Genomic DNA, 12,934 nt, shown 5'->3' on the forward strand with positions numbered 1-12,934 from the left:
CCCTTGCATAATAGCCTCTCTTCCTGTTTTAAGGTATACGTTTTTATTCTGATACTTTCTCTGTTCCATCTTCTTGCTGTACCAGAGTTTAAAATGTAATGAGGTAGTGCCAAAAGACCAAATCTTGCTTTGTTACAGGGAAGTGAATGCAGAGTTATGCTCTTGTCTGCAGTGGATTAACGCTCTGTTGTTACTGTAGTCAGCATTGAACCTGATGTGCAACCTCTATGGAGCGAATGGCTTAACATGAGCCGCTCCCTAAGCACTCCAAAATGGACTCTTTCTTTTTTTTGTGGGGGAAGACATAAAAACTGTATTGATTAAACCAGGACAAGCTAAAATAAATGCAACAATCTTCCTTGTCAAGCAGAACCTGAAGTATTAAAAAGAAATGCATATTTCCTTCTGCAGGGTATCTATGGGCTTCTCTTTAGACATTAATACTGTTGGTGGTCTTTATGGCCCTGCGAAGCCCTGAGGTCTTGTGGAGTGCTCAGATGCTGCTGCACATTCTGTAACAACTTCTGTCCCTGGTATTAACAAGCCTATGTCCTAATTGGTAAATGCATTCAGTTTCAGTTTCCCAGAAAATGAAAACCAGAGAGGCTGAAAACTTTCAGGAGACGAAATGAATGTCATGCTTTTTCATGTCCTTCTCCTTACCTGCTTAAGGATTTCAGCTGCTGTTTCATGTGAGCAATCAAATATCACGTAGAACTCCTTGCCCTTCTTCATTTCCTTGAGTAAAGGCCTAGCGTCTTTATTTCCAGAGGGCAGTTGGCGGATTTTGATTTTAATGTTGTATCTAGAAGGGGCTTTGATGAGCTCTTGCAGGCGAATTAGACCTGAAAAATTATATGCAATTATACAACTAACCATTCTGTGCAATGAGTATTTATTGTCACTTAAACAGGGTCTCTTATCAGTCCCAACATATTTCATATCCTGAAATGGTACTTGTTAGCTTTGCATTTGCCAGCCTTCTAACTAATGTTGTTATAGCTTTCCTTTTTCATGGTTATACTTGGCTCCGATATCTAAATATTCTGAAAAGTATTTGTAATTGGTTGACTATAGTATATGTTTGTATTGATGCTATATTATTACAGTTTATTGCAAAAAAGATATGAAGCTTCTTCCCTGGCAGCTAATTATTATTTCAATATTAAACAACAAGAACACAGAATTGAAGAAACCTCCTTACTAACTTTCCTACCTAATGTCAAGCATGAGCAGATGAAGGGTGATAGAGGGAGAAAAATATTCAATGGCTAGCACCTTCATTGTGGCTCACTTAGAAGCTAGTGGTTAGCCTGAGTGGCACTTACCAATAATTCTTAACAGCCACCCATATGGCTCTCATTGTCCTCATTTCAGCATACATTTCAATACATCAAAGCAGGACCCTTAAATTTTTCTTATGATCAGTTTGGAGACAAAATGCCTGAAGGCATAGTGGCTTGCATAAGGTCACTTGGCAAGTCTGAGATCTTATAAAGAACAGAAATATTTAGAGATCCAGCTCTACACTTGTAAGCACAAGAACATGATTTCTAAGACTATGTCTTCGGCTGGTACAAATCTACATGGCTTATTTGAAGTCAGTGGAGCTAAACCAGTTGAAGATTTGTCCAAGTATTTAAACACAGTGCAATTCTACTAGCTAATTCAGCACTCCTATGTAATTTGTACTGCCTCCAAAACCTAAGTAAGATAGTTAAGAGTTCTTTGAGGTGTGTGATTACAGTCTCTTTCTCATTATCCATGAATGTAATTTACCCACAAGAAACTTGTGATCTCCTGCTGAGTGAAAGTAAAATGCTGCCTTAAAAATGTGCATAAAGAGAGAGAGAATATGGGTGAGAAGCACTTCTTGAACAAAAATCAAACAAATTATTAATATGAAAAAACTCATTGCTCTCCTGCTGGGAATGGGTATGTATTTGTCTTGTGCATAAATGTCCTTGGTTGAATGGTCCAATGGCATATATAAGGCAAGATGAAGCATTGCTATTTCTTCTGAGGTTAGCGAGTGATTGCTATGTTGAGGACTGTTGGCTTTCACTCAAGTACTGGCAATGTCTTTTGAAAAAAATAATCTTTCCCTCCGCCTGCAATGCTGGGTCTGTTCTTTGCAGGTTTTCAAGTATCAACAATCAATATAGAATATTAAGCATCAAGAGTATTCAAATGTAAATTACTGCACGCGCTGTGAGATCAGAGCCTGGCTGGAAGCCAGCCTGTGTAAATATGAAACAATTTGAGCTCATTATTATAAGAATGGGGCACATGCTTCCAATGCTGACTAACAAGTAGGGGAGTTTATGTAATCTGACTGTAAGGCTGTAGCTTTGTTACACTATGCGCTCAAGTGTTCAGCCCTTGACTGCAGTGACTTGGCCACTGGAACAAAAGGTGACTCTAAGACAGAAAACTGAGATTTGGGAGGAAGAGTCCAGCATGCAGGTAATCTTGCATCTTATCCACAGCCTCAGACTGAGTATTGTTGTTTCTTTTTCCAGCAACAAAAAGAACTTAAGTGCAAGTATGGCAAAGAGCAGAAGAAAAGGATTTACCCACCCACCTCCATCTCCTTTTTTGGGGAAGCAAAATGCTGTGTGCCTTAAAATATCTACTTTAGCCACATGAGACTTGGACCTTGTACTTCCCATCACTTCCTACTGCCACATGAAGTGAAGGCAAAGCCTAGCTACAGTGTACTGAAGAAATCAAAGAAGCAGTGAAAAGAACTGCAGTTATTTTTATGGAGGACCAGGAAAAATCCTGAATCAACTGACTGCCAGCATAATTAATGGCACAGGGGAATACCCCATCAGTGCTCTTCTTCGTCCTTCTCAACAAATCCAAACCCTTGGACATGATACCACCAAGTCTGACTCCTGGGGGGAGTGGGGAAGGCCTGGGCAAGTACAGCGCTTAGGGCAGTCACTTTTCTCTTGCTTGGTAAGACCATCTGGACCTCAGCCTGTAACAGGCAGGAGTCGTCATGGACTGCCCATCAGGTTGGGAAGGAAGTAGCAGCCAAGCTGGGAAGGACTCAAAAGTGACAAATCCTGGTCATCGACCCCTCTCTGCAAAGTGGGTGATGTGACCTGAACAGCAACACAGGACTGAGCTGGAACAGGAACTTGGATAGGAAAGATGTTGTAGAGTCCAGCCAGGTGGAAGCTGCAGTGGCTGAGTGTGAACAGTGAAGGGCCTGGAGAGAGGATTAGCCAGGCCTACTGAGAGGAAAGACTCAATTTAGGGCTATAAAACAAGATCTCTGAGGGTGGAAACCAGACTTGTTTCACTAACTTTCTTGGCCTACTGACTGTATTCTGTTGCCTTTTACCCAGACAGCTAAACAATTTCTCCTTTTCCTTTGGAAACAGAGATGGGAATTTTCTGAATTGTTGAGAAAGTACCTTATGTTCTCTAACATTAATAGATTCAGTAAGCTTTGGGGTTGGAGAAATGGTTTGCTCTGACACTTGAGTAAAATATGTGACTATCTTTGAGTATTTAATATCACTTCATGATGTCTAGAACTAGTGCAAGTTGTGTGTGATGTATATAGGGGTTCAAACATGGCTAACAAACACAGTCTTGCAACAGGCAAATAATCACATGTGTTGGCAGTAAGCATGGTAGTGTGCATTGGTAGAAAATGTTCATTTCCCCATTTCTGTCCTCTTTTTAAATTAAAATATGTATAGTTAATTCAGCAAGACTTAAAATTGAAGAAATGCTTTTGCTTTGTGAGAAAGTACTCCTTTTTATTAGAAAACTGTATTAAGGTTAGCAAAAATAGATGTCCCTTGTAAAAGCAGGTTCAAAGAAAGCAAATTCAGTAAGAACTCAAATTCTGCCCTATGCAAACTAATTGAACTGATATGATGAAAAGATTTGGTTCCTCTGAGCCTTAAACAAATGCTGGGAGAGCAGGTTAACAAGTGGGAAAAGTCAGGGATTCTTACAGAAGATGAGGAATTTGATATAGTTGCCCTTGTCAGCACATGGTAGGTTAAAATTATTGAATTCAGGGAAGATAGATCAAAGCAGAGTCAAACCTGCTTTTACTCCTTTTGTTTGAGCTGTTGATAACAGAGACAAAGTCATGTGACTGTTACAGATCAATGTGCCAAATAGCAAAGTGCAAAGGTGGGATATTGGAAGGAATCTATTACAAACCACTATATTAAACCAGAGAACAGTTATGTCTACCTAGTTCTAGCATGTGGACAGATAAACCATAATTTATGGTACCTAAGTTTGGGATATGCATACTCTATGTATCATGCAGTCTATTGCAAGGCTTCATTAGATTGTCTTTAAACTTCAGGAGAAATTTTTTGCTTTACATGAAGGCATTGCACTTGATATGAACTAACCTTTTTAACACATTGATCAAAAATAGAGGAATTAATAATTGGAATAAAGCTGATTATGGCCTGGGGACTCTGAATATAAAGTGGATTATGCTTAACATGGTAAAAAAGAAGCACAGTCTCAACCTGAAAAATAACTACATTTGTTTAGGAGTCTTACTTTTCCCTATCACTGGAAATCTATAAGCATTAATGCATGGGATGAGAATTTCAGAAAGAGAAAATGAGATGTTTAAATAAATATTTATTCTATAGCCAAAAGCTATTAATTTACTATCAAGAAAGATGACTTTGGCTGAAAGTCCATCTTTCAATGGCACAGTAAGGGCATGAATTAGGAATAAAAATCAGCTGTAGTGCGCATTACTATTCTTGTTTATACTGAAGTCTAAGAGACAAGAGGGTAAAAATCTGATCAGTGCAATTCAGGAAACATGAAGGAATTTTGCAAATATATTTTAGGAACAAAATGCAAGCTTTATAACTGCTGTAGGCCCCTTTGGAGGAGACAGTAAAGTTGTTTAGCGTGATGCATTTGGTACCATTTAACATGATATTTGATAAGAAACAGGATGAGTAAGTACTTCCTATTCCAAATGTCATTTTTGGCACTATTGGTTACAGGTTTTCTGGACCTGCTTATATAAAATTTGCTTATCATTGACAGTCCTATAGAGTCCACTCAGTAGATTACTAACAGTCAACAACTAACGTGATAAATATTGGAACCTTGAATGAATTGTAGAAGATTGGAAAAAAGTGCTAATGTTTCATCAATATCAGAATAGATATGTGAGAAAACATAGAATGGCTTACCCCAGTGTACGCACCAGACAAGCTAAGAGTAAAGCTGATGTAGTGGTAAAATGCCAAAGAATGAAAACTTGGGACTATAATTAAGAGAGATGTTAAGCTGTCAAGGCAAGACCGCTCTGTGTCACACCAAGTGCCTTTGGTGTTACAAGTTCTGTTGACACAGGTAGCTTCCTGGATGTAAAGCACTTGGTCCTGGAAGGTGTCCATATATCATACAACCTGCTCATGAAAAATGTGGGACTATAAAATAATGATTTGCCAGATCTCAAAAAGCAGATGTCAGTGAGAAAGCCTTATTAAACAGTAGAGGTCTGAGAAGGCTGGTGTTAAACCATTCAGACATTTGTAGTGCTCTTGTCTCTGCAGGCACTCCAAAATCACTGACTGGAAAAAAGTTATGGCTGAAAAACACTTGGATGACAAAAACTGGCAGCATGGTAAATAGAGTTTGAGATAAGGAGGGTAGGCACAAGTGATATGGATCATTTGGAAACATGAACTCACTGGGTTTTTTTAACATTGCTCAGTCCAGACTCATAACTGCATTTCCATTGATGGATGTGTCCATGCAGCAGTGAAAACCGTAACTACAGGACATGGGCAACTACAGCTTGACAAACTGGCACCGTACGTGGCCTCTGTGCTGAAGCTGGCCAGGATGGCACACAGGCTTGCAGCAGTGCTGTAGTGTGAAGGATGAAAACAGTATTTCCCACACTTAATGTTCAAAATAGACTGTTAACCTGGAGCAAGGCTAATCTCAACCTGAATAATTTGGGTATGGATCATTGGAAGTTCACTGTTACAGCTATGAGTTCATTGTTTGTTTAGGAATGAAGCTGCTCTTCACATACAACTTGTCTCTAAGAAAAAAAATAGATTCATATATTTTTTCCTCTTGTAGTGTAACGTCAAACATGAGAGATGAGAAATAAAAAGAGCTTGAGCTAAATGGCGTCACTCTAACTCAAAATCCAAAGACTATTTATATTGATCAAAGTTGACCTGTTTACTTTCCTGACTTCAAGCTAATAGATAGACCATCGTAATGGAAATGCAAGAAGACCACTGCAGTAAGTCCAGCCTCACTTGTTCTTTCTCTTCTACCTCTAGCCCTCTGGTGTACTCTCTGAATCCAAGGTGAGCAGAATATTGGTACTGAGACCTGCCTCTTGGATCCAAGAAGAAGCATGTGCTTCTTTTGTGCTGTCAGCAGTGCATAAAGAAATACAACATTTTTAGCCTTAAATTTGGGTTGGGTTTTCTTTAAGTGAAATTCTGTCTTTCGGACATGTTTTCGCAACATGATTTTAATAGGCATCCCTTTAAAGCCTTAGGCAGATGCCTGAGCTCATGGCTCATCCAGGTTTGGTTTATGTCATTATCAAATGACCAATTTAAATGTTACTTGCACATCTGTAGAGCTATAGAAGGTGTTATACTTCTGTGGGCAATGGGAAGAGAAAGGGGAATGCAAGTCTCAAGAGTAGGGTTGACAGTGAAGTGCCTAATTTGTACCAATGACCACTAATACACAACAAGATTTTTCAGAAATATGTGTAGTTCAGCTACACCTTTACCATAAAAATACAGTTTTGAAGGATGGTGATGAGATTTTACAGTAGAATAACTGTCAGTGTAAGTCTTATTTAATTGGTTCTATTTTCTTCATCTCTACAGATATGTTGCCTCCAAGAAAGTATTTTCTGCTGTTTAGAATGCACCCTTATCTGTAATTTTGTGTCCTGCAAAAAACAATCTGTTGGCAGGCCTTGCTTAGTGCTGCTTATGTTTTAAAAAGAGAGCTATAGACCTCTCTAAGCACTTAATGGTTTGTTTACATGCAAACCTTTTCTTGTGAAGCTAGATTATGGACCCTTAATCCATGACTCAGTCTACACTGTAGGAGACATTATGTTCTCTGTAGTCATGCTTGGAATAAATTTTGGTGTGCAATGCTGCAGGATGGGACTCCTTCTGAGAGCATTTTAGGTACGCAGTTCTCTCAATGACCAGAGCAGCCAATACATTTCTCAAAAAAATATACAATATGTTATCTGCTGCAGGGGTAGTAAAGCCTATATATGTAAAGACATATAACAGTGGCTTGGACTTCCTTATAACATCAACACTCTTCCACAGTCTCTGTGTATTTAAAAAAAAAAAAAGTCTTAGTCTCTGATAAGATTTTAAATCACTTGTTCCCATGAATGAGTTTGTTATTCTCTTTTTTTCTCTTTTTTCCGTGTGAATAAAAAGGGACATGTTACTGATATTGATAGTCTGTGGTATGTCACTGAACAGCTATGACTACTGTGTGCTCCAGGGGGAGGTTCTCGTCACAAAGAACGAATGATCTTCTCTGAATTAAGAGTCCCAGGCTGGAAACATTTACACAAATTGCAACTTTCACATACAGTCTTCAGAACCCAGCTGACAAGTGGGTTGACTGTTTCTGAGACAGTTTCAAGGAACAAGGTAGTCTCCACATCAAAAATGCTGCAGCTTGAACTTCTGGTTTATAGATGTATCTCTTTTAAGATCAACCTTCATTGAGAGGGAGAATCCCTAATCAGTCCCACACTAGAATATGTATCAATTTGAAGTTGTTATTTGTTCCACAAATAGGAAGCAAAACATGACTGAGTATTCAGAATCCAGGAGATACCTTCTGGTGACTTCTTAAGGTCTGATGAAATGAACAGCTTTCCAAAAGCCATAGCAGCTACATGAAAGCTGAGCCTTAGAGACCTTTTTCTTCTATATTCTGGGGAAAACTGCTGTAAGTATGCCAGGCTGAACTATCACAGACACTCTCACATAATTTATTAATGTGTGTACATTAATAGAAGTACATGATCTGCAGTGCACCAGTACTACTTACCTGTGCTGTCTTCATATACTACTGTTACTATTTTCCACTTGTAGTATAGTACAAGATCCAAAACTGCTCTGCTGATGGCTGCATAGTCTGGATAGAGGTTAATATAAAATGCGTCTTTGTTATCCACTGTAGGGTGTTTCCATCGGGTCTGAATGTGTGGGACTTCAAGTGCATTGCAAATGGACTGCACTGCGCTGACAGAGGAGCTGTGGGAAGGTCCGAACAGAGCAGCTACACCAAGAGCGAGCTGGTCACATGCTGAGGGGGAGAGGAAGGGAGAGGAAGAAGCTGTTAGTTGGCAAAAGCAAGTAACTTGTGTGATGTTTACAGAGATCATTTATTCTCCATCCATCTCCATCATTTGAAAGTGAGAATGGGTAACGACGTTGCTCCCAAACCCACTGAGATTTCCAAATGGTTCCTGAAAATGGCTTTACTGATTAGCATTATATCCTAGAACCTGATTGCTACAAATAAAAACCAAAACAATTTCTCTCTGCTCATTACCTTCAGTTCACAATGATTCCTAAGTTGACTTTCTCAGAATGGCATTATCCTGGAGAAACCAGGAGCTTTCTGGCAACAGGTTTGCCAAAGGGATATCTTATGAATTAAGTTTCATGGCAGTGTGTCAGGAAATACATTCATGGAGTCACAACAGACACTATAAGTATTCCCTCCGTGACTGGCAAGCTTCTACCAATGTTAGTTGCTTTAATTTCAGGCTACTGAAGGAATAGAAACAGTAAAGGGCACTATGATTTATGGTGCTCCATAATCTGTGTTTACAAAACAGGCAATAAAGCTTAAAGCCCTCAGTAATGACACAGGGAAATAAAGAACCAACACACACTGACATTTTGATACCTTTCCAAATGAGTCAAATGCTAGTATCAACAAAGGTTTCTTTCTCCTTGTGCCTATATCTCAGCCAAAAGAATCCCTCCTGTAGGTGCCTTTTCATTTTTCTTTCCCTCTCATGTCTTTTCAGGCTAACAGACAGAAGATGAAGTAATATTAATTACTTTTGTCCATTAGTAAAATTTACTGCAAATCTTTCTAATAAGGTCTTTATTGACTGGGAGAAAGCCCTGCACTGGGTTGCAGTGCTGCACTCTTTGTAAGGTAGTTCTTTGTGGGAAATTTAGAAATTACAGTGATTGGATGAAATACTGAGTACACAAACATCCACAATGAGCTGAGATTTTTAAATTAATATTTAGCTATCTGATAGTAATAGAACACAACAGAAAATCAATTATTTTCTGTCTTCAGTCTACAAGAGTGTTTTACAGACAGCATGAAATACACAGGCTTTCAAGGTTTAATTCAGAAGGCTTCTTAAAGGATCACAGGTTCTAATGTGCAAATTGCATAAATAATATCAACAATTCATGATGAGATGAAATTACTACTGTCTGAATGGATTTCTTGCATGTAGATTTACAAAAAATATTTATAAGGAACTCCTTCCTACAGATTAAATGGAGAAGATACTTTCACAGTAGTCACAGAAGAGATTCTCACTCTACAGAGAATCTGAAATCCTCTCTGTCTGGATTACATGGATTATAAATTCAGCACAGTTGATTTTTGATAGCATATAGTTCCAGCATATATCTGATATTTGAAAAAGAATGCAATAAAGAGAATTTAAAGCTATTTTATATGTTCTTTGAAAGCATTCTCCTTTTTTCCAGTCTTTAGTAAGAGTACCATGAGGAGAATTTAGTAATTTGGACATTTGGAAGGCAACAGCTCACCAGAATTCTAGCACAATTCATTATGTGACGCATGTTTATTTTCCAGCCTTCATTTGCCTTATAGCAGACACATCTTTTGCCTTACAACAAGCGCATCTTGTACATTTACAGTGACAGATGTTATAGTGAGCTGCAAAGCACATCTGCAAAGTCTTAGCGATTTATAGGTCTTTCTCCAGACTTGTTTGTATGAGATTGTGTGCACACCATGTAATTCCCAAAACTAGATTGCTGTATATAAAATTTTAGCAAACTTCAAGGTTGCCTCCTAGAGGTGAAGAAATACACTGTGCTTAAGAAGAGTTGTGATTTTTATTCCCTTTCTGTTTTGGTCTGCAAGTAAATTAGATGCAAGTAAATTGGACCATAATTTTCCCTTTGAGAAAAATAAAAAATAGGTAAAAAAATTCCAAATTTGTCCACTCCAATTCCTGTAGTTGTTTATAACAGAGAAATTTATTTCTGTTTCTAACCCTCTGAAGCATTAATATTTCAGGACAGGGAGACTACTGGGCTCTGTTCTTTAAAATACAATAGAAATAATTTGTTATGAATAATGGATATCTGTGTATGTGTGCTAATTATGGGTTGTGACATCCCACTGTGCTCCCTGTTAGATCATACTCTGCAGAATTCCAGGTGGCAAATCTGTTTTTTGGAAAGAAAAATGGGTTGGACTTGCCACCTTCCATCTGGGGCTCTTAACATGCAGACAGTATGTAGGTGTTTTATCAGAAACTAGGTGACAAGTCCAAGTCCAGCTTCATTCGTAGTTCAAATAACTTTGAAAGATAAATTTTATATTATTGTTCATATACATGTTACAAATGCAGCAAAAAAGGAGACGAGGTTGGTATAGAACATGTATGTTACTGACACAGTAATTTAAATAATTACCTCTTCTTGAGGCTTCAAAACTATCAAAAAGGTTAATTCTCTGGATGTCATAGGTTAATGTGGTATTAGGCATCAGTGTCCTGTTTCTATTAATGTTGGTGACTGCAAACTTGAAAGCCAATTCTTCAATATTAACAGGTTCATTTTCCACAGTTTCGAATATTCCTCCTGTTGAAACAGATAAATGAGAAGTATTAGTCACCTCTTCATCACTGTACATAAAAAGAGAAAAATAAATTATGAGCAATATTAATCTGAGCGTTCATAAAACAAAACAGTTAAAATTGCTGTTAAAAGCACCACAGCAAGAGCAGATTGGATCATTAGTTTTTATCTACAATGTCACTGTAGGTTAACTCAATATTATGAATGTTGCTTAGACAAACATCTGTGAAAGATGATGCATGTTTATTTTCAGGCTTCTCAAAATAATATTTTTAAATGCTTGTGAAAACTTCAGTTGAGTTCACGACTAATGAAACTAGTGATATTCATAGGTCTTGATCATCCTGCTCCAATCTAATCTACATTTAGAGATGAAACTTGGATGTGTTGGAGATGTTTTCTGAAGTGTTTCTGCAAATCTTGGCAGTACAAGATCCGCATTCAGAAGTGACTTAGGAATTTGAGTAGAAATGGACTGCAAGTTTCCACTCGAGGTCGGTGTCTTAGTAGGGCTTTGGTCTTTTATAAAATGCAGGCAACGTTGTTGGCCATTTCTCTTTGCTCAGGGAGAGGTGAGTATTTTTAGTTTTTCAAAGAACTGAACTTGTTGATACAGAACATAACTGATCCACATGCTGCTCCCACAGAAGAGTTCACCTCTGTGCCAGTGTTGAGTGATGTCTCCAGTGGTGTAGTGTCAATCAGTACCTTCCAAGGACAGTGCTGGATCTAGCACAATTGCTCTCAACTGCCTATCATTCCTCTAGACTCTTCTTCCAACATCTATTTTGAACTATTTGAACAAAAACCTGTCCCAACCCATTCTGTGCAATCCCATCTGGGCAACTGCTCTTTGAGTTCTGCTCAATTTGTCAGAACTTATTTTTTACCTTTCAGACTGAAATTGTATATACTTCTTGCTCCTTTTAAAAACAAATGAGGTGAATCTGAGCTTTTCTTTAACCTGGAAGCAAGTTTCCAGAAGAGGACCTGTAAATAACCAATGTGAATTTTGGAAGCATTCTGAATGCTTTGGCATGTACTCTGAGATGGAGAAGGTGGTTACGTTTCAAGTCAACACGCTGTCCCACTTATACTGGAATGTCTACTCCCTCTAGCCTCTAGAGACTTTATTATGCCAACAACACATTCAGGCTGTCTAGGAGCACTGGGATTTGATGAATGCATAACAAACACAGCTAATTTGAAAAAAAATAGCTCCTTTAAACAGCAATCTCCAGCTTCAGTACTTGATTTTGCAAGTATAATTTACTCATTTAGTGCAAGTCACTAGAGAATACTTTGGATTTTTCAGTTACGTATTTTCACATTTCCCTATGTGAAATTTGAGCCCTAGACATTGCTTATTTTCTGAGCATCAGAATGCATTCAGCTAATGCGCTGCAATCTCTTGCAATTTTGATGTCACCAGTGTAGGAATAGTGCAGTCATTAGCTGACAATCAGGAAATGGGAACACAGTGGAATTAAAACCTGTTTCGAATTTCAACTCAACAATGGAAAGACTGGAGGCTATCAATCCCAAATTGGCAATGTGATCTCTAGCTACTCTTAAATACACAACTTTATCTCTCAAACCCATATATAACAATACTTTAATATGACTTAAGCAATTTTGCCAACTTAAGCAATTTTCTTGTTCACTATATGTATTTCTCATTTACTATATGCATGTAATAGAACCTTAAAGACTTACTGATTTTTTTTTTTCCCTCCATCATAAAACATACAAATGATTACAGGAGACTGTGACACACAGAAATAGATGGGACAAAAAGTTTAAATGCTGGTTTTGGGATCAAATGTAAAACCTCACGTGGAAAACTGAGAGTCAGCAGGATTTTCCAGATTTTCAAACTATAGGATTATCAGAAGGAAAAAAAAAATCTAATGCCTGTTCTTTCAGATCTTATAATTCCTCACCCCAATGATAATACCAACAAGTTTACTACTTCTCTTGTTAAATAAAATTTCTTTTTCTTCCTTTCACCTGAGGAG

The 12,934-nt window shown here is 38.0% G+C and overlaps 1 protein-coding gene across 7 annotated transcripts in view; it reads right to left on the reverse strand.

Moving 5' to 3' along the window:
• The window catches only part of GRIK1 (glutamate ionotropic receptor kainate type subunit 1), a 178,005-nt gene that overhangs the window by 67,874 nt on the left and 97,197 nt on the right, over positions 1-12,934 (reverse strand). For all 7 annotated transcript variants that reach the window (XM_074814188.1, XM_074814189.1, XM_074814185.1 and 4 more), the window contains 3 exons: positions 10,752-10,919; positions 8,092-8,349; positions 664-845 (listed from right to left, as the gene is read on the reverse strand). In XM_074814188.1, coding sequence (XP_074670289.1) covers positions 664-845; positions 8,092-8,349; positions 10,752-10,919 — 608 coding nt within the window. The remainder of the gene's footprint in view (positions 1-663; positions 846-8,091; positions 8,350-10,751; positions 10,920-12,934) is intronic.

Source organism: Strix aluco, chromosome 2 (genome assembly GCF_031877795.1).
Source record: "Strix aluco isolate bStrAlu1 chromosome 2, bStrAlu1.hap1, whole genome shotgun sequence".
Taxonomy (NCBI): domain Eukaryota; kingdom Metazoa; phylum Chordata; class Aves; order Strigiformes; family Strigidae; genus Strix; species Strix aluco.